Raw genomic sequence first — 20,973 nt, 5'->3', positions numbered from 1 at the left:
TTCCCTGCGAGCGTTGCGACGCACGGGGACGGAGATCGGCGCCAAATTCAAAAAGTGAAACACACAGTATACATACAGTATAATGTAATCTTACAGATTACATTGCTGAATGTAAATATTTCACATCCCCTTTGTCCCTAGTGATCTGTCCAGTGTCCTGCATGCAGTTTTATAATATAGAAACTGTTCTTTATGCCTGGAAACTGGAGATTGTCCATAGCAACCAAACTGTGACTTTACATCAAAAATGGTTTTAGACCAGCTAGAAAACAGCGATAATAAATTGGAATCACTCGCAGAATTGAGCAACAGCGATTTGTGGGGAGATCCGTCATCAAATACTGAAAAGTAATGACAGTGACAATTCTGCAACTGAGCAAATTTCAGTGTTTTTGATTTGATTACATTATTGAATCATTTTTATTATTATTATATTATTATTTGGTATAATTATTTATAGTTATTTATTATATTATAATTTATGATTTCATTTTTCAAACTTTATCATACCCGGGATGTCTGCTAGACTCTGGTTTGGACAGATTTAAGAGAGTTATTCCTAAGAATTACAGGCCTACAATATAAAACGCCAAATTTTCATGCAAAATAATTGTACCGCTTTCAGCACCTAAAATCCGAAATAATCGTACCGCCAGGGAGGTTAAGCTTGCCAAAAATACAGTGATTTTTCTTTTTGAAACTACTGATCTCAATTGTACTTCAAATAATGAAACTTCAGAATGAGTGGCAACCATACAGTGGAGGAGTATGCGTAGCCACCCAGGGACAGGAAGTGTGTTTTTTCAAAAATTACCAGATGGATATAAAGGTAAGAGCTTAAGCAAAAAAGAAAACAAATGCAGCCATTACATTTAAGAAGAGGTAAGTTGCAATATATTAAAGTGTCATTAAAGAGGATGTAAACCCTGATATGTTTACTTCCTCTTTCATTCCCTGCAAAGGTAAAGCATAATGGACTACTATGCATCGCATAGTAGTCCATTATGTGTCACTTACCTGACACAGGAGCCAGCGAAGTCACCGATGTCCCCTGTAGTCCGGCCCATCCATCTTCTCGGTGGGTCTCGCCGCTCCGCCGCTGTCATTTGGCGAAGCCGCAATGAAGTCACTCCCACGCATGCGCACGGGAGCCACCACTCGCAGCATATCGCCATTGACCGCGGCGCGCTCAGTGTGCCTGCGTGCCATAGACAGCGGTGCCTGTCTTTCGGCAAATATCTCCTAAACCGTGTAGGTTTAGGAGATATTTCTTGGACCTACAGGTAAGCCTTAATCTAGGCTTACCTGTTGGTCAAAATTGGTTGTAAGGGTTTACAACCACTTTAAAGCCAATGCAACTACACAATATTTACCGCAAGGAAAACAATATAACCAACAGTGGATCAGATCAGATGAAAATATAATTGCTGAGTACTTTTTTCTCCTCTATGTATGTCACATAACATCATTTGTCTTGCTCTGCACTGCATAATCGGTAGATGGAGCAAGCAAGAAACTTGAAGTTGACTGCAGGAAGTTGAGCTATACTGCAATCCTATGCAGATGTTCACATGGGGTGGAAAGCAATGGGGAAGGAGTCAACTTGTTTGATTTGCTCCGCAAGCCAAAAAAAGTCACATGGAGTGGCTTCTGTAGGAGCAAGGAGAAAGTGAAGACTTTCTAACTGGAGGCAACACAGATGATTGGCTACTATATCACTGACACTGACACTAGGCAAGTGCACTGAATCAGCAAGATGAACCAGATTATTACTAACATTATTTTTTTTTTTTATGTAATTACTAACACTTCCATGCTGTACTATAGCCACACTATAGGCTAAAAAAAAATCCAGAAAAATGCTGGATGAAAAACACTCATAATAGCATTTTTTTCTGCTAGCAAATCGCTCCCCAAAAAGCAAAAAAGAGTTTTCTTTCTGCTCCAAGAAGCTGAAGCTTCAAAAACACACAAAGGATAACACTATTTGCTTCAAGAAGCAGAAAAAAAATGCTCAATAGTTGCTGGCTGGAGCCTTTTTGTAAAGAGTAGTCCCCAGAAGTCAGCAGCTGCAAATACTTTAGCTTAGGGCTCAAAATGTCAAGTCCTGAGCTACTAGCCAGGCCTTAAGAGTTACTCGCCACCAGTTGCCCCACCCAAACCCTACCCTACCCAAAAACGCCCTTGTAAATTATCTCATGAAATTACACTGTAAAATGCTTTATTCAGTATTAGGTTTTGTTTTGCCTCCCTCAGTACGCCTCTACCTCCGTCTTCCCCAGTACACCTTTACCTCCAACACCTACCCCAGTACACCTCTACCTCTAATTCCTCTTCTCAGCATATCTCTGCCTCCAGTGCCCCCTCCCCCCATCTGTGCTTTTAAGGACCCCCCCAGCACACCTCATCTTCTGACCTCCCCTCTCCAGAATACCTATGCCTCCAATCTCCCCTCCAATCCAATGCATTTATGCTTTCAATATTCTCCCCAATCCATCATACCTATGCCTCCAATTCCACCCCCCTTCCCAATCCATCATACCTATGCCTCCAATTCCAACCCACCCATCCCAATCCATCTTACCTATGCCTCCAATTCCACCCCCCCCAATCTATCATACCATATGATAGATTGGGGGGGGGGGGGGGTGGAAATGGAGGCATAGGTATGACGGATTGGGAAAGGGAATGGAATTGGAGGCATAGGTATGATGGATTGGGAAGGGGGGGAGTGGAATTGGAGGCATAGGTATGATGGATTAGGAAGGTGATTAGGATTAGGAATATTGAAGTGCACGGTCTGTGTGCCTGGGTGGGGATATGCAGCAGAACAGAGGCGGAGAGGGGCAGTCCCAGGCGGCTCCTTCATGCCTATTGAACAGCACGGTCTGCGAGCCTGGAGCAGGGATGTGTGGCAGGAGGTGGAGAGGGGCAGTCCTTGGTGGCTGACTGTGATTGTACTGAAATGGCCACGCTGCAAGCCTGTGCACGGCGAGAGGGGGCACTGGCTATACATTCCTGGGACAGCACAGTCCTGTCATTACTCGCCCTCCTTATTTGTCTACTCTGCAAATGCGGGTAGGTGAGTGCAAATTTTGAGGGCTGCTGTAGCTGTTAACTTTTAATAATAGGACACATACCTGTCCCTCAATCCCGCAAAGTCAGCACCCCAGCTGATTTTCTGATCGGCTCTCAGGTGCTCCTGCCGCTATATGTGAAACCTTCCCTACTGCGCATGCACGAAGCATGCTGCGCTCTCTAACTGCCTCGGCCTTGGAGCAAGGAGGAGGGGGGCGGGGGTCACTGTGGTGCAGTCTCCCAGAAATGGGTGATGGGTACTTGTCAAAAACAGGTCCCCCCGAAAGGTGCCAAATGTGGCACTGGAGGGGTGGAGGAGGCTCATAAGTAGAGCTTCCACTTTTGGTTGGAATTCTGCTTTAAGCTACTGGGCATGAAGCCTAAAAATATTCTTGATGAACAAGTTAGGTTACCCAGATAGAGATCCCTCAAGCCAGAGCCTTATTTTAGTTTTTGATGTTAAATTTGCATTGTTTAAAATTGCTTTTAGTCATCAGGGGGATTTTCCATCACTTTCTGTGAGGTGCCCAAGACACAAAGGGGTTGAATTATTGAAACTGGAAAGTGTAAAATCTGGTGCAGCTGTGCATGATAGCTATTCAGCTTCTAATTTCAGCTTGTTCAATTAGGCTGTGAGAATAAACCTGGAAGATGATTGGTTTCTATGCACAGTTGCACCAGATTTTGCACTCTCCAGTTTTAGTAAATCAGCCCAAAGTGAGCAAAATCTCTAAGGCTGGATTCACACTTATGCATTTTATGTGCTTTTTGCATTTTGCAGATTTGCTCTACAGAACGTGTTCCATAGGAAACCATGGTAAATGGGCTCTAGTGCAAATCTGCAAAATGCAAAAAGCACTAAAACTGCATAGGTGTGAATCCAGCCTAAGTCTCAGTTCACACTAGCATGGCTTCAAAGTCGCCCGACGCAAGCCCCTCTGAAGTCGCCCCCAAGTAGTGCAGGAATCCGGTTTCTAAGTCAGTCGCTTCAATTAGAACAGTTCCATTGCACTGAATTGCACGGACTAAGTCGCCTGACAGATTACCCCAGTGTGAACCGTGCCTAAGGAAGCACACATGTATTATACATGTTTTTGAATTATGAGGTGTGCAGATGAGCATCTCTCAGGTTTTCATTGCAGTCTGTGTCTCCATTAACAAAATCCACTTATAGATATAACTGAGGTTCTAACTATTCTATCCTATCAGGGGCGAACTGACAACTCATGGGGCCCCCGGGCAATAGGAGATTATGGGGCCACACAGTATACACAAACACACAGACACACAGTATACAATCACACAGTACACACAGACATGTTTCTATTGGCTGAGAAGGTACTGGAGAGGTGGGGCAACTATAATCTCTGGATTTTTAGACCAAAAGGATGTCGGTAAGGGACATTTCAAAGACAGATGTAAAAAAAACAAATTTTTTTTACATACTGTCCCTGGTTTTACTGAGGCTGGCAACCCTGATGGGGCCCCCTAGTGGCATGGGGCCCTCGGGCAGTGCCCGAGTAGCCCAATGGTCAGTCCGCCCCTGTATCCTATATATCAAATGGACAGCACAGTGGTATAGTGGTTAGCACTCTCGCCTAGCAGTAAGAAACGTCGCTGGTTTGAATCCCAACCGCAACACTACCTGTCTGGAGTTTGTATGTTCTCCCTGTGCCTGTGTGTGTTTCCTCCGGGTACTCCAGTTTCCTCCCACAATCCAAAGACATGCAGGTAGGTTAATTGGCTTCTGTCCAAAATTGTCCATAGTATATGAATGGGGACCTAGGATTGCGGGCTCCTTGAGGGTAGGGAGGGACAATTGTAGACACTCACTCAGGTTGAACTGGATGGACTGGTGTCTTTATTCAACCTTACTAAATATGAAATCTAAAAGATTTGCCTTGGCTGGAGTTGAGCTTTAGTCTGGATTCACACTGATGCGATGCAGGACACTGCATGTCATTCGGATAGGAATTGCACCACATTCTTGTTCCAATCACATTAAATTCTTTGCAGTACGATTTGAGCCTATTCATTTTGTATGGGCTCAATTCGCACTGCACCGGAATCAGATCGCTTGTGTGTTCATCAACGGAGAGCGATTTCAGTGCCGGAAATGCTCGGGATTCACTGTATTTCCCACACTTCATATATTTGAATCGGGGCTTAATATAAAAACCCTTTTTGCAGTCAATGGTTCCTATAGCCTTTTTCTAATTATCATAGGTATGAACAGTTACTATGATGGCAAAAAGACTGATGGCCAGAGTTAGTGGCAATTGCTGAATCACAAGTTCAGAATCTGGCACTTCCATAGCACAAGGTTACTGATGACCAGAGAATATTTTACTGTCAATGCAATCTGGAACATCCAGGATGATAAAATAATGGGTTTCCTTTCTTATTTAAGCTTTACTAGTGAATGACTTTAGTGTTACTGCAAAAAAGTACAAAGGGGCTAATTTCTGCTTAACAAACCAGAACATTGGCTATTTACCAGTCTCTCTATAATGCCTACTTTAAAATCAGAAGCCACTGAACATCATATTTTGTCTGTTTCTAAATTCAAGAAAAAAAATTTAATATATCAAAGTTTAGCAATATGGCTGGCTGCATTTGTTGTGTGTTACTGGCTGGATCACAAGGTAAAAATAAAGGTAAAACGGCCTTAAAGCGGAGGTCCACCCTAAAGTGGACCTCCGCTCATCGGAACCCTCCCCCCCTCCGGCGCCACAATTGGCACCTTTCAGGGGGGAGGGGGGTGCAGATACCTGTACAGTACAGGTATTCTGCACCCACTTCCGGGATAGCTCTCTGCGGAAAGGGGCGTAGATTACGCCCCTTTCCGCAAGTGCTCGCCCCTTTCCGCAAGTGCCCCGCTGCCTGCTGGGAAACACACAGATCCCAGAGGCAGCGGGGACCGTCCTTATTGCGCAGCGCGATTCGCGCATGCGCAGTAGGGAACCGGGAAATGAAGCCGAAAGGCTCCATTTCCTGATTCCCATACCCAAGATGGCGGTGGCAGCTCCTTACAGACGATCAAGAGATCGGCTTCGGGTGCCGACATCGCGGGCGCGCTGGACAGGTAAGTGTCACTATTTTAAAAGTCAGCAGCTGCAGTATTTGTAGCTGCTGGCTTTTAAAAAAAAAAAAAAAAAACGCGGAAAAAACGGGAAAAAAGTAAACTAAATCAGCCACCACATCTATGGATTGTTAAACTGCAATATATTAAATTTTTGATTTTGGGTTCAGGTAGGTTTTAGGGTGCCAAACATGAGATGCCAGCATCGCCCATGCTGTTTGACCTTTTGGTTTTATCCCGTTTGAAGGATTATTTTTTTCCTTTGTTTTTTTCTTATTTAATAAAAATTTCAAAAGAGATAAAAAAAAATTGATGCCAATAAATGCATGAAAGGTGGACAAGAACCATGGGCAGAACATCAGAACACTTCAGAACAAACCTTCAGTGATTCCTCTTTAATCCCAGAGAATGGTACACCTACTGTGCTATATATTAAAATTATTAGATGGGAAGATGAAAGGCGGCAGCAAACCATTTGTCACACTTGTAAAAAATTTGTGTAAAAAATTACAGAGCAACAAACATGAAATATGAATTAATGTAGGGGTAGAGCAGAGTACAAAATAATTATACAAAACAGAATGCTCTTTAATTGCAGGCTAAAGTTTTGGATGCTAGCTTCTGAATCCTTTTATATATTAATAGAGTACTCATAACACTTTTACCAGCTGCATTTTATTTTATGTATAAGCTCTGGATTGCCATCAAACACTTTTTTATTTTAACGAATGGTACGTGGGATGGTACACGTGATGTGCATAACATAAAAATATTAAATTATAAATAAAACACAAAGGCGCTATGTATTTAATTAAAAAGTGGCTGAAAAGGATGCAGTGATTTATTAAGAGGTGACCCAAGATAAAGCGACAAACAAATGTATTTGAGAAATAAATCTCACAGGTGGTGACAGGAATGTTCTCAGGTCAGAGTCTCCCAGTGAAGTAAATACTGGTAGATGCGTGTGGGCACCATAGGCAACAGGAGGAGTGGAGCGTAATGGCCGATTATTGGTTATTATCAAGATCCACCTCCTGTCCTGATTGGCCGGCAGGCAGGGTGGATAAAAATCAATGATTTTTTTTCTTTAAATCCCAAAAAATCCGATTTTTTTTTAAAATTAATTTAAATCAGATTTTTTTTTTTTATTTAAAAACAATTTTTTGTTTTTTTATCAAATTTAGTTTTATAAAATGCCTTTGGAGTAAAAATCCCTTTAAAGATAGTTTTCTCTTTAAGATACATTAATAATTTAGTTTATTCACCATGAAATGGAGCTTAGTCCTGTAGTATGAGGCTGTATATTCTGCAATATTTCCATTTTTGTTAAACTCATTCTATGAATCCAAGCTCTGCAAGCTGAGATAACATGCACTGCATTGATGTATTCACACAATTTCACAGTAACCATGAGATAAAACAAAGTTCAGGAATATTCCTTTACCCAATATTTTGCTAATCTATGTACACTACAAACTGTATGATTAAATCGGTTCTGATATCGCTGTTTTACTAACCTGACAGCTTATTGTTCTAAATAGGAAACATTCATCATGTTTGTAAATATTAAAAGATTCTAACTACCAGCAAGAATAAGTCCTTACATTTAAAGAGCACCTGTCAATTCAGATCCATCATGGCAGCACCTGTTAGTGGGCATCCACTCACCTGCTGTCGCTACGTCCCTCACCTTGTTGTGTCACTGCGGCATCACCAACCGTCCCATTAAAGTGAATGAGACTGGGAGTCAACAGCGGGTCAAAGGAGGAGCCGCTGCGGTTCAAAGGTGACACTTGCTCTTTAAAAACTTCAATACCAGCCACTTTCACCCCTTCCTGCTCAGCCCAATTTTCAGCTTTCAGCGCCGTCACTGTTTAAATGACAATTGCGCAGTCATGCTACTCTGTACCCAAACACATTTTTTATCATTTTTTTTCCCACAAATAGAGCTTTGTTTTGGTGGTATTTGATCACCTCTGGGGTTTTTAATATTTTTCTAAACAAATTAAAAAAAAATGAAAATTTGGAAAGAAAAAAGGTTTTCTTAGTTTCTGTTATAAAATTTTGTAAATAAGTATGTTTTCTCCTTCACCGATGGACACTGATGAGGCTGCAATGATAAGGTGGCAATGATGAGGTGGCATCGATGGGCACTGATATGCGACCCTGATGTGCAACACTGATGGGCACTGATAGACAGCACTGATGGGCAGTCATAGGTGGCACTGATGGGCACTCAAAGCGGCACTAATGGGCACTCATAGGTGGCACTGATGGGTACTCATATGTGGCACTGATGGACACTGATAGATGGCACTGATGGGCATCACTGCAATGGAGGTACTGGCAGATATTGCTGATGGGCAGTGATAGGCATCATATGTGGGCACACATTGGCATCATATGTGACCACAGATTGGCATCTCTGGTGGCCATGAGTGGCATACCTGGTGGTCATCAGTGGTGGCCATCCCTGGTGGTCCTGGTGGCATCCCTGGTGGTCCTGGGGTGGGCATTCTCAGACGGGGCTGCGCTGATAATCAATCAACACAGAGCTCCCCCATCATGAGAGCAGCCGATCATCTCTCCTCTACTTGCATCTGTCAGACGTGAGTGAGGAAAAGCCGATACAACACTCTTCCTGTTTACATCGAGATCAGCTGTGATTGGACACAGCTGATCACATAGTAAAGAGACTCCGTCAGAGACTCATTACCGGGATCGGTGTTGCGGTGTGTCAGACTGACACACAGCATCACCGATCGCTGCATTGCGCCCCCACAGGCTCACACGGCTTGTTATCCTGATCAAGTCATATGACATCCGGTCAGGATAACAGAACCACTTTCCCGATGTCATATTGCTATATGGCGGGTGAGAAGTGGTTTAAAATGATGATTTAAATCAAGCCTTTTTACTAGTGATTGAAATCGTGATTTAAATCGTGATATAAATGAATTTGATTTAAAGAGAAGTGGAAGACAATAGCGAATATATTGATATGCTAGTGTCACAAGTGGTTGGGTTCTGCACTCCAAGTTCAACCTCCGCCTCTAATCAAGTGGCTTGAAAAAAAAAATACTCATAGAAACCTATGAGTCCGGAGCCCCGCATGCATTATAAGGCTACAAGAGAGCAAAAATAAAGGGACCTTGTGCTATTCCACAGGGTCCCTCTCTATTTAATGTGAAGGGGTTCCATATTTACAATAAAAAAAAAAAAGGATCTGGATATTTGGAGGTGGCTGAGAGCAACAGATGGTATTTTTTATGTTAAGAATAAAATTATTTCTTTTAACCGCTTAAGGTTCTCCCTATAGCAGTTTTACTTCTACAGGGCGGTACCTCTGCGCCGGATCACACTGGATGTCCGCTGGCATCCGCCGATCATCTGGCAGAGAGACAGAACGGCGATCTGCCTATGTAAACAAGGCGGATTTCCATTCTGACAGGAGGGAAGAGATGGCGTTTGTGTCCCTGTAAAGCAGGGAACAAATTCCATCTTTTCCCCTAGTAAAAGCACCATACACAGTACACATAAACACTGGTTAGGCAAACAGTTAACCCTTTGATTGCCCTAGATGTTAACCCCTTCCCAGCCAGTGTCATTAGTACAGTGGCAGTGCATATTTTTTAGCACTGTTCACTGTATTAGCGTCACTGGTCCCCAAAAAGTTTAAAAGTGTCAGTTAGTGTCAGAATGTCTGCCGCAATATTGCAGTCCCTATAAGTCGCTAATTGCCACCATTATTAGTAAAAAAAACAAAAATAATTATCCCATAGTTTGTAGACAATATAACGTTTGCGCAAACCAATCAATATATGCTTATTGTGATTTTTTTTACCCAAACATATGAAGCAGAATACATAATGGTCTACGTTTATGAAGAAATTAGATTTTTTTTTTCAATTTTTTTTATTGCAGAAAGTAATAAATATTGATTTTTCTTTTTCATAATCAACTGCCTTTTTTTTATTATAGCACAAAAAATAAAAAGTGCAGTGGTGATCAAATACCATCAAAAGAAAGCTATATTTGTGGGAAAAAAAAATTACATAAAGTTTATTTGGGTACAGTGTCATACACAACCATGCACTTGTCAGTTAAAGTAATACTGTGCCGTATAGCAAAAAATGGCCTGGTCATGAAGGGGGGTAAATCTTTTGGGAGGTCAAGTGGTTAAGCCGGAGCTTAGTATCACTTTAAGGCTTATATCTATTTATTTGACTATCCTGTGTGTAGACCATACAAACTCCCACCACCAAAGCATCCAAAACAGGACTCCGCAGTGGTATTTAGGTAGTTTAGGGGCAATAGTAAATGACACCTGTTACAGGCATTTTCCAACTTACAGTTCTCAGCTCCCTTTCCATGAGAAATAGGAAACAATTATTTCAGTAAGCCCTCGCTGTTCAATCATTGCTTGAACTGGGATGGATTCTATGTAGCTACTGATGCTTGGCAGTTGTTTTGGGGCTGCCAAAGATTATATCCAATTAGTTTATCCATGGCCTGCTTAATTGTAACTTTAGGACCTCAAAGAATGTCACTTCTAGAGACTGGGGATTGCTCATAGAGAGGTGGCTACAGTTTATTGCCTAGATCCCCTACCTGTACAGCTGGAATAAGATAATAAGATGCCCTATTAATGGGATTCATAACTTTTTGACACTATAGCTCAAATATATGAGTAATAGCATAGCGTGGGATGGCTTATTTTTCTTTTGGGGAACTCGGGTCCCCACTCCTGGTACCCTTGCACCCACCAGTGTATGTAAGGGAACTGTGGGGTCTCATGTTTGGCATATTTGGACGGAACTAAAATTTTCAAATTTCTTTTGGAAACACCCAACTCTCTCCTGATGAAGATGGCTGATGTGTTACTGCTGAAATGCGTAGAGATATCCTCTTCCCACCAACCTAAAAATCTACATTCTTCAATGTAGCAGAATTATTGTGATTCATTCTGTAATACTCTGTGTGAATAATAATTGGTCAGTATGGTACAGTATGGTATAGATATTATTTGTGCTGATCATCAAATATCTGCATTATCTTATATTTTTCAAAAAATTATTTTATATTTGATATAAAATACATTTGATATTTTTTTTTATGACTGTGTTTTGTTGCTTCAAATGCTCTTAGGCCCACCACAAATTCATATCTATAATTCATTCTTTAATATTTTATAATTATGTTCTTTATTATTATATAATCTATATTTATTGTAACACTTTTCCTATCTGGGGGAATAGGATTTTTCCGGCAAAATTAGTTTTGGAGAATTTTTACCATAGGTTTTTGTATTGTATTATAATACAATTTTGCCTCATTGTAAAGCTTGCTAACCATCTTATAGGGGGTTATTTAAAGCCCCTTTCACACTGGAGAGGTGCGAGTGTCGGCGGTAAAGTGTTGTTTTAGCGGCGGTATACGGCCGTTAGCAGGGTGGTTTTAACCCCCGCTAGCGTCCGAAAAAGTGTTAAAACCGCCCGAAAAGCGCCGCTGCAGCGGTATAGCCGCGCTGCCCCATTGATTTCAATGGGTAGGAGCGGTTTAGGAGCGGTGAATACACTGCTTCTTCACCACTCCAAAGATGCGGCTAGCAGGACTTTTTTCACCATCCTGCCAGCGCACTGCTCCAGTGTGAAAGCCCTCTGGCTTTCACACTGGAGTGAAAGGGGCCGGTTTTTTCAGACGCTACACAGGTGCTATTTGTAGCGCTGTAGCGCCTGAAAACTGCTCCAGTGTGAAAGGGGCCTAAAGGAAAATCCACTTTGCACTGCAAGTGCACTTGGAAGTAAAGTCGTGTAGATCCGAGGGGGACATGCAAGGAGAATAAAAAACAGCATTTTAGCTTGCACATAACTGGATGATAAAATCAGCAGAGCTTCCCCTCATTTCAGATCTACCCCTTAGATTTAGAGCGACTGCACTTTCAAGTGCACTTGCAGTGCAAAGTGGATTTGCCTTTCGTAAATAACCCCCTCTCCAGTGTGTAAGGAGCAGAGACCCTAAGGCCCCTTTCACACGGGCGGATAGAATTGTGCTTTTAGCTGCGGACAGATGACGTTATCTACCGCAGCTAAATGCACACAATGCTTTCCTATGGCCCCATTCACACACTGCGTTTAGTGACGGTTTTGTTACATGCAGTTTTGTGCAGATAGAAAAAATAAAGTTGACTGCGTCCAGGAATGATTTACTGTAGCTATCTGCACATAACTGCAGGTAATCGCAGTGTACTATTTCTCCTGCAGATAGCAGCGGCAACAAGGAAAGAAAAACAATAGGAAGCAAATCAGAAATGGCAAGAATTTTGCAAATGCAGCTAAACGCAGACGCAGCTAAATGCAGCTAAACGCAGCTAATCGCAATGTACAACTGCAAGTGAACGCTGTGCCAGGATTGTCTGAATTTCAAAATAACAAAACATGCTTTTAACAGCGGCAGAACAGCCGCCCGTGTGAAAGGGGCGTAAAGCTGACCATAGACGGTTCATTTTTTTTGACCACTGAGTAGGCTGATTGTAAAAAATAGGAACGCAACCTCCCATTCACACATGCAAGCTAGATGGAGGAATTCCCCCCCACTGTGTCATCGCATTGTGACAACAGGGTCCTGCTGTCAAAATATAAGAGTGGCTCCAGCCAATCGGTTGCAAGCCACTGATTGATGGATCAAAATTTGCCTGGTCCCTGCTGAACCAGCCAAAGTTGGAACCACCTATGGGCAGTTTACCCTAACCCTTATGTTTTCTGCCTCTGGTTACAATATTGCTGACAATTTCTGATTTTTGTACACTAGCATAACGATCTGCAGAATATGATTGTGCTACATAAACAATAGTAATAGCAACTACACACTCATCAACAATGTAAAAAACCCTCCGAATAATGGACACTATTTATAATAATTAAAATAAATCATACATTTCTCAATGCACTGTTGAGCACTATATGGCTTGCTAACACAGTCATTTGGTTTTCATTCTGGTTGATACCATTTGGATGACTGTAATTTCACTGATACAAAGTGTTTACAGTTCCCTGAAAATCACCGTCGCCCCTCCCCTTATTTCTGCACAACTCCCTTTACAGGCAAAGTAGTCCTAGCATGAACTCTTTCAATGCCTGTGTTCACAGAACAGCTTGTTTTGGTCAACAACTCCTGTTGTCGTTACAATAACAGACAAGGTGAACTGTCAAGTCTGCATCTATTGTCCTGACAGTTGCCATGTCATAGAATATCTATATAATAAGTTAGAAAATGGTTTATCAGAAAGCGACTTCACTTTAAGATACACAACTAGGGACAGTTAACATGGCAACAGCATGTGCCTTATTAGAAGCAATATTCCTCAACTGCACTGATGAATAATTAAAATTTTCTGGCAATTGCATCCAAAGATGATATCTAGATTATGTATACTTTAAATGCATTTAATAAAGAAAACTGGAAGTCGCCACCTCCCGATTCTGTGATATATTCCAACCTGTGAGTTTTACGACAATAAAAAAAAAAAAAGAAGAAAAACTGGGTGATCATTGTTTATTTTCAATGCATGCAATCACATGATGCTTGGCACAGTGCCTCCCAGACCAATGGTATTATGATGACTGGTGTATAGCAGGCACAATTATTGTAGGCAACCCCCGGCACTGGTGGCAAGCGACACACGAAGCCTCTTTTGCCCGGCATTCGACTCCCTCCCCATCAGCAGAGCAGCGCAGGGAAGTGTCAGTGAGACACTAATGCATTCCAATTTCAAAACTCCCCACACCGCGCCTGCACTGAGGGGGAGGCACTGTGCCCCCATACATTGTAAAAGATGGGAAACATTGTTTGGTTCTCTAACTTTGCTGTATCTGCGGTCATCAGCTTTTGTGATGGGGAAGAGATTGGTTGCAGTTCTGCTGGGGGGGTCCTTGTTTCCAGGAGGAGGACTGTCATTGACCACTGCTAAAGCCAATCACAGTCCTGCTAGCTTCACCCACTATCTGGAGGAAGAAGATGACTGGCTTGGTTGTCACTACTAATCTCAGAAAGAAGGTATTTCACTGTAATTGAGAAACCCCCAATCAGGTGACAGTTTGTGGAATTATTGTTGAGCTTCTGGGAATTTTGTTGAAATTATTCCTGAAACTTTGAGTCACTTACTACTGAACTCCTGCACTCTGTGTCCCTTTAAGCCACAGCCAGTATTCAGTGCAATGGGACAGATGTGCAGGAGGTACAGTGGTGGGGTAGATGAGAAAGGGGGTTACAATGGTAGGGCAGGTGAGCAGTTAAGTTCAGTGTTAGGACAGATGAGAAGATGGTCCAGCAGTAAGACAGAAGAGTATGGGGGCATAGCGGCGGAACAGATGTGGTGGGGCAGATGAGTAGGGGGTTACAGTGGTGTGGACAGAAGAGCAGGGTGGTACAGTGGTGGGACAGATGAGCAGGGTGGTACAGTAGTGGGGCAGATGAGAAAGGGGGTACATTGGTGGGGCAGATGAGAAAGGGGGTACAGTGGTGGGGCATATGTACAGGGGGTTACAGTGGTGGGGCAGATGAGATGGGGGTTACAGTGGTGGGGCAGATGTGCAGGATAGTACAGTGGTGGGGCAGATGTGCAGGATAGTACAGTGGTGGGGCAGATGTGCACAATAGTACATTGGTGGGGTAGATGTGCACGGTAGTACAGTGGTGGGGCAGATGAGCAGGGGGTACAGTGGTGGGGCAGACGTGCAGTGGGGTACAGTGGTGGGGCAGATGTGCAGGGGGTACAGCGGTGGGGCAGATGTGCAGGGGGGTACAACGGTGGGGCAGATATGCAGGGGGGTACAGTGGTGGGGCAGATGTGCAGGGGGGTACAGTGGTGGGGCAGATTTGCAGGGGGAACAGTGATCTTGGGTGTGTAGGTGAAGGAATTGGGGCCGATCTGACATGTGGAGTTGCAGGAATTGAGAGTGCAGGATGTTAATTTCTCACTACTAAAGTAGTTTACAGCTTTATAAAAAATGCTTTTTGCGATTCACAGTGTGAAGTTGAAATTTTTTTGTTATAAAATCGGCTCAATTTCTTTGAAAACATTTTTCGACACATTGTGCTCAAAAGGTTGCCTATCCCTGGTCTAGTCTCTAGATGTCTGAATGTAAAACTAAATTTGCTTTTTAAATTGCTACAAGGATGTAAAATACATATTAACTATGTATCATATTGCAGACATTGTACAAGGTGTGATGAAATCGTTGTCCTGATTGTAAACTAAAAACAAATATACATCTCGATACATCTTGCCCTACAGAACTGATGTGTGTTATGTCCTAGAGTTTATTTAAACAGTATTTTGTACACAATTTATACCATATTTACATGCACCAGACTATGCAAAACAATTTTGCACAAAATAGACCGATCTACAATAAAGCAAACTCAGCAATGTAAAAAGCAATGGGACATGAAAAAAAAATGCAAGGTGTAAGGTCACATAGTTGTCAGAGTAGTATAGAGCCAAGTATACATGTTTGTTTATGTCACATAGCTACCATATGAGTATGCTCGGGAGTCACAGTAAATGAACATACAAAACAAAAGTAACTCCAAAACCACAAAGCTAACAATCCTTCAATATATAACCTACTAGATAGCATTTTGCAGAATCTGTATTACCATTTATGTATATGTAAACGCTAACAATACATTTCTCTTACTTTCTCCCTTTTGGTCTCTTAAATATACCATTAAAAGCATTTTATTGTATCTGTTTGACAAATGAAAAAAAAAACATCTGTTTTATCCAGCCTGAAATCTTATGAGCTGATAACAGTCAAGAGACAGAGAGCACAGGAGGTCATCAGTTAGCATTGCTACCTGCTATCTTGGTGAACTACTAAACATCTCTCCTGTCTACAGAGAAGAAAGAGAAGTTTTGTAGTCCCAAGACACTCCTTACTCTACTATGACAACGCTGCTCAGTACAGTTGTCACCCTAGGACAGGAAGTATGTTACTGGCAGGATTACCAGATTAAAATAAAAGGGAAAAACATAAACAAGAAAAACAAATATAGCCACCAAATCTAAGGATGGTTAAACTGCAATAGTACCAATTTTTGATCTTGGGTTTAGATACTTTTTGGTTTACTCAATCGAATTAAAGACCTATAGAGATTCCATTTTTTTTCTAATAATTTTATTTTTAAATGTGCCTTTGTTTTTCTTAATTTCTACATGCAGACAAAAAGGATAACACGCAAACTTTAATTTCTGCTACGATTGTTAAAGTGTTACTAAACCCAGGACCCTGCATTCACTATATCTGGTCTCCTGCAGTACACAGAATATGGAAATGCATTTATTTTAGTAAATATAACCTGCTGAATAACCTTTTCTCATCAGCAATATATAGCAGCCTTGTGACTTCTATCATTATCGGATTAAAGCTTATGAGGTGTTTTCATTCTCCCCTGATTGTCCTATGAAGCTGCATGCCCCCCTGACCCTCTGTCTGGACAGTGCTGATTGGCCCTGTGCTGATAACATGCACTCTCCCAAGAAAAAAAAAAAAAAAAAACTCTTTAGCAATGCACACCAAACTGAGCATGTGCAAGAGTGCCTTTGAGGCTCTGTACTATCAGGAGATAGATTGGGGACTGTGGATAAAGAGGAGGATCAGAGAAGACAGCCTTTTTACACATAGCAGAGGATTAACCCCTTAGGTTCCACAGTCTGTACAACATGCATGCTTTACTGCGTATACAGACTGAATTTATTGTTGTGGGTTTAGTGACACTTTAATATCCCGACAGTGTTATAGTTTCTCCCACACCCTGTAACCGTCACTTGTGCTGGACAGCTAGGGGGTTATCCTTTATAACAGGGATATGCAATTAGCGGACCTCCAGCTGTTGCAAAACTACAAGTCCCATCATGCCTCTCTGCCTCTGGGTGTCATGGTTGTGGTTGTCAGAGTCTCGCTATGCCTCATGGGACTTGTAGTTCTGCAACAGCTGGAGGTCCGCTAATTGCATATCCTTGCTTTATAATGTGGGGAAAACAAAGAATATCACGTGAAACTCATAAAAAAGGAATTGTTAAAGTAAATATGATTATTATACCCATGTGTTAACCACACTTATTAGAAAACATCAGATGTGTGATGCGCTTTTCTTTTTTTCTTTCTTTTACTTTCCTACAGCTGATGTTTGAAAACAGTTCTCCAAGCCCCTGTGGACAAGAATTCTTAGTAATGTATATCTTAGAATCTGAAACAAACTGCTGATCTAAAAAAAAAAAAAAACAAAAAAAAAAACCCCCGCATATTACTAAATCAACCCTTCTGAAGTTAAATGTTCCACTGATCCCAGCCATGAGACTTCAGATGTGACATGATGAGCCTCCTTCATATATATCATGACTTTTATGTAAGCATACATCATAAAAATAGATTAATGGGTGGAACTTGTTTACAGACAGTGCAAGTCTATGGGACAAACAAGTGACTGTGACTCACAGGACAATTGTGCTGTCACACAACACGTTTGTTCCCTAATTTGTGTGTCAAAGTTACAAACATCAGCAAACAAACAAGCCTGTATTCGGCAAAAAAAAAAAAAAAACTCCCTGATCGGTGGACAGAAGAGGAATAAGCTTCTAGGAGGGGAAAACCAGGCGCTGTGCATTTTCCTTGTTTTATCTGACATCCACCCCACACATTTCCCACAGAATTGAACAATAACAGCGTGTCTACAAGCAAAACGGCTTGAAGTTCTGGACTAATTGGCCAAATAAAAAAGTCCTTCAGTTATTTGTGCATGGAATGTCTGCTGGCATGCCAGAATTGAACGAGTTTCCTATGCTTTGTGTGACACACACCCTGTTATTTTCCCAGGCTGATCTGCTGAGAACATGGGGGGGATCTGAGTACAGGCAACATCCTCCACAATGCACTCTACTGCTGCCTGTCATCTGCCTTTAAATACTACACACATACTATTACATGGATCATCTACACAGTGCTTCATCTGACAAGCCACATCAAAACTTCAACCACATCACATCAAAACAAACGTCATCTGTGCCGCTGCTCAATGGCCCTTTGGGACTTAGAAGCCCCATTTATATTAGCTATGGATCAGAGGAGTGCTTAGACACCTCCCAATGGTATATAGATGTGGACAGAGCTCACTTCTATCCATAGATGAGTGCTTAGACACCTCCCAATGGTATATAGATGTGGACAGAGCTCATTCTATCCATAGATGAGTGCTTAGACACCTCCCAATGGTATATAGATGTGGACAGAGCTCATTCTATCCATAGATGAGTGCTTAGACACCCCCCAATGGTATATAGATCTGGACAGAGCTCACTTCTATCCATAGATGAGTGCTTAGACACCTCCCAATGGTATATAGATGTGGACAGAGCTCATTCTATCCATAGATGAGTGCTTAGACACTTCCCAATAGTATATAGATGTGGACAGAGCTCATTCTATCCATAGATGAGTGCTTAGACACTTCCCAATAGTATATAGATCTGGACAGAGCACACTGCTATCCAGCTGCCCACCAGGTTTCATAACCAGTAATTAAAAACCTGCCCTTTGGGACTTTGAAGCCCATTTATGATAAATATTGGTCAGATGGATGGACAGACACTTCCCAATGGTATATAGATCTGGACAGAGCTCGCTTCTACCCAACTGGCAATCACTCTTTATGGGCCAGAAGATGAATGGGTGTGTGTGTGTGTGTGTGTGTGGGGGGGGGGGGGGGGGGGGGTTCTACCACAGGAGCCCCTTAAGGGACCCTGTGCATCCCTGATGTCACTTCTCCTACTATGACACTAACATCTGCTACTGCTGATCAGTGTATGTATATGAAATATGATCAGTCATTGAGAGTCAAGAGGCAGACACCTGTCCATCACACTGTCCATCCCCATAGTATACAGACTACACATGTAGTATCTTCCCCATAGTATACAGAATATACATGTATCTTCCCCATAGTATACAGACTACACATGTAGTATCTTCCCCATAGTATACAGAATATACATGTATCTTCCCCATAGTATACAGACTATACATGTATCTTCCCCATAGTATACAGACTACACATGTTGTACCTTCCTCATATTATACAGAATACACATGTAGTAACTTCCCTACAGTATACAGAATATACATGTATCTTCCCCATAGTATACAGACTACACATGTCGTATCTTCCTCATATTATACAGAATATACATGTAGTAACTTCCCTACAGTATACAGAATATACATGTATCTTCCCCATAGTATACAGACTACACATGTCGTATCTTCCTCATATTATACAGAATACACATGTAGTAACTTCCCCATAGTATACAGAATATACATGTATTATCTTCCCCATAGTATACAGAATATACATGTAGTATGTTCCCCATAGTATACAGAATGCACATGTAGTATCTTCCCCATAGTATACATAATAAACATGTAGTATGCTTCCCATAGTATACAGAATACACATGTAGTATCTTCCCCATAGTATACAGAATACACAGGTAGTATCTTCCCCATAGTATACAGAATACACATGTAGTATCTTCCCCATAGTATACAGAATACACATGTAGTATCTTCCCCATAGTATACAGAATACACATGTAGTATCTTCCCCATAGTATACAGAATACACATGTAGTATCTTCCCCATAGTATACAGAATACACATGTAGTATGCTCCCCATAGTATACAGAATACACATGTAACATGTTCCCCATAGTATACAGAATACACATGTAGTATATTCCCCATAGTATACCGAATACACATGTAGTATCTTCCCCATAGTATACAGAATACACATGTAGTATATTCCCCATAGTATACAGAATACACATGTAGTATGTTCCCCATAGTATACAGAATACACATGTAGTATCTTCCCCATAGTATACAGAATACACATGTAGTATGTTCCCCATAGTATACAGAATACACATGTAGTATGTTCCCCATAGTATACAGAATACACATGTAGTATCTTCCCCATAGCATACAGAATACACAACTAGTATGTTCCCCATAGTATACAGAATACACATGTAGTATCTTCCCCATAGTATACAGAATACACATGTAGTATGTTCCCCATAGCATACAGAATACACATGTAGTATGTTCCCCATAGTATACAGAATACACATGTAGTATGTTCCCCATAGCATACAGAATACACATGTAGTATGTTCCCCATAGTATACAGAATACACATGTAGTATCTTCCCCATAGCATACAGAATACACATGTAGTATCTTCCCCATAGCATACAGAATACACATGTAGTATCTTCCCCATCCAATACTCACGTATCGCTTGAGCTTCTTCTCCGGAGGAGACTTGATGAGCCAGCCGGTGCACACCACGTCCCCAGCACTCATGGTGTCCCCCTCCTTCCAGCACAGCGCCCACAATCCAGTATAGCTGGTTCCTGGCTCCGATCACACGGAGACCTATCAGCTTCCTTCAGCTGGGTTCAAATGCTGCTCTATCACAAGAAGGAAGTGAAGAAGACATCACTGTACAGCCAGGTCCCCTCCCCAGCACGTGATCGCGGGCGAGGAGCTCCTTCCAAATATACAAACCCAGCACGTGCACAATTCCAGCTTGTTTACACTCCCAGGGTGAGCCGCCTGTCACCCATCTACCTACCGCTCCGGGGGGTACCCGAGGGAGGGAGCGAGGGGGGAGAGAGAGGAGGAGGAGGAGGAACACTCACATCACACCGGGATCCTCATACACTGACATTGGCCTTGGATGG

The 20,973-nt window shown here is 42.0% G+C and overlaps 1 protein-coding gene across 1 annotated transcript in view; it reads right to left on the bottom strand.

Moving 5' to 3' along the window:
* Positions 1-20,767, bottom strand: part of GAB3 (GRB2 associated binding protein 3) — a 215,323-nt gene extending 194,556 nt beyond the window's left edge. The window contains exon 1 of the mRNA XM_077478760.1: positions 20,522-20,767. Within this exon, the coding sequence (XP_077334886.1) occupies positions 20,522-20,593 (72 nt within the window). The 5' untranslated portion in view covers positions 20,594-20,767. The remainder of the gene's footprint in view (positions 1-20,521) is intronic.
* Positions 20,768-20,973: the final 206 nt, after the last annotated feature.

Source organism: Lithobates pipiens, unplaced genomic scaffold (assembly GCF_037356315.1).
Source record: "Lithobates pipiens isolate NorthernLeopardFrog02 unplaced genomic scaffold, aLitPip1_a1.2 Scaffold_1, whole genome shotgun sequence".
Classification (NCBI taxonomy): Eukaryota; Metazoa; Chordata; class Amphibia; order Anura; family Ranidae; genus Lithobates; species Lithobates pipiens.
Note: the sequence above shows the minus strand (reverse complement) of the source record. Positions and strands in the feature narration are given on the sequence as shown.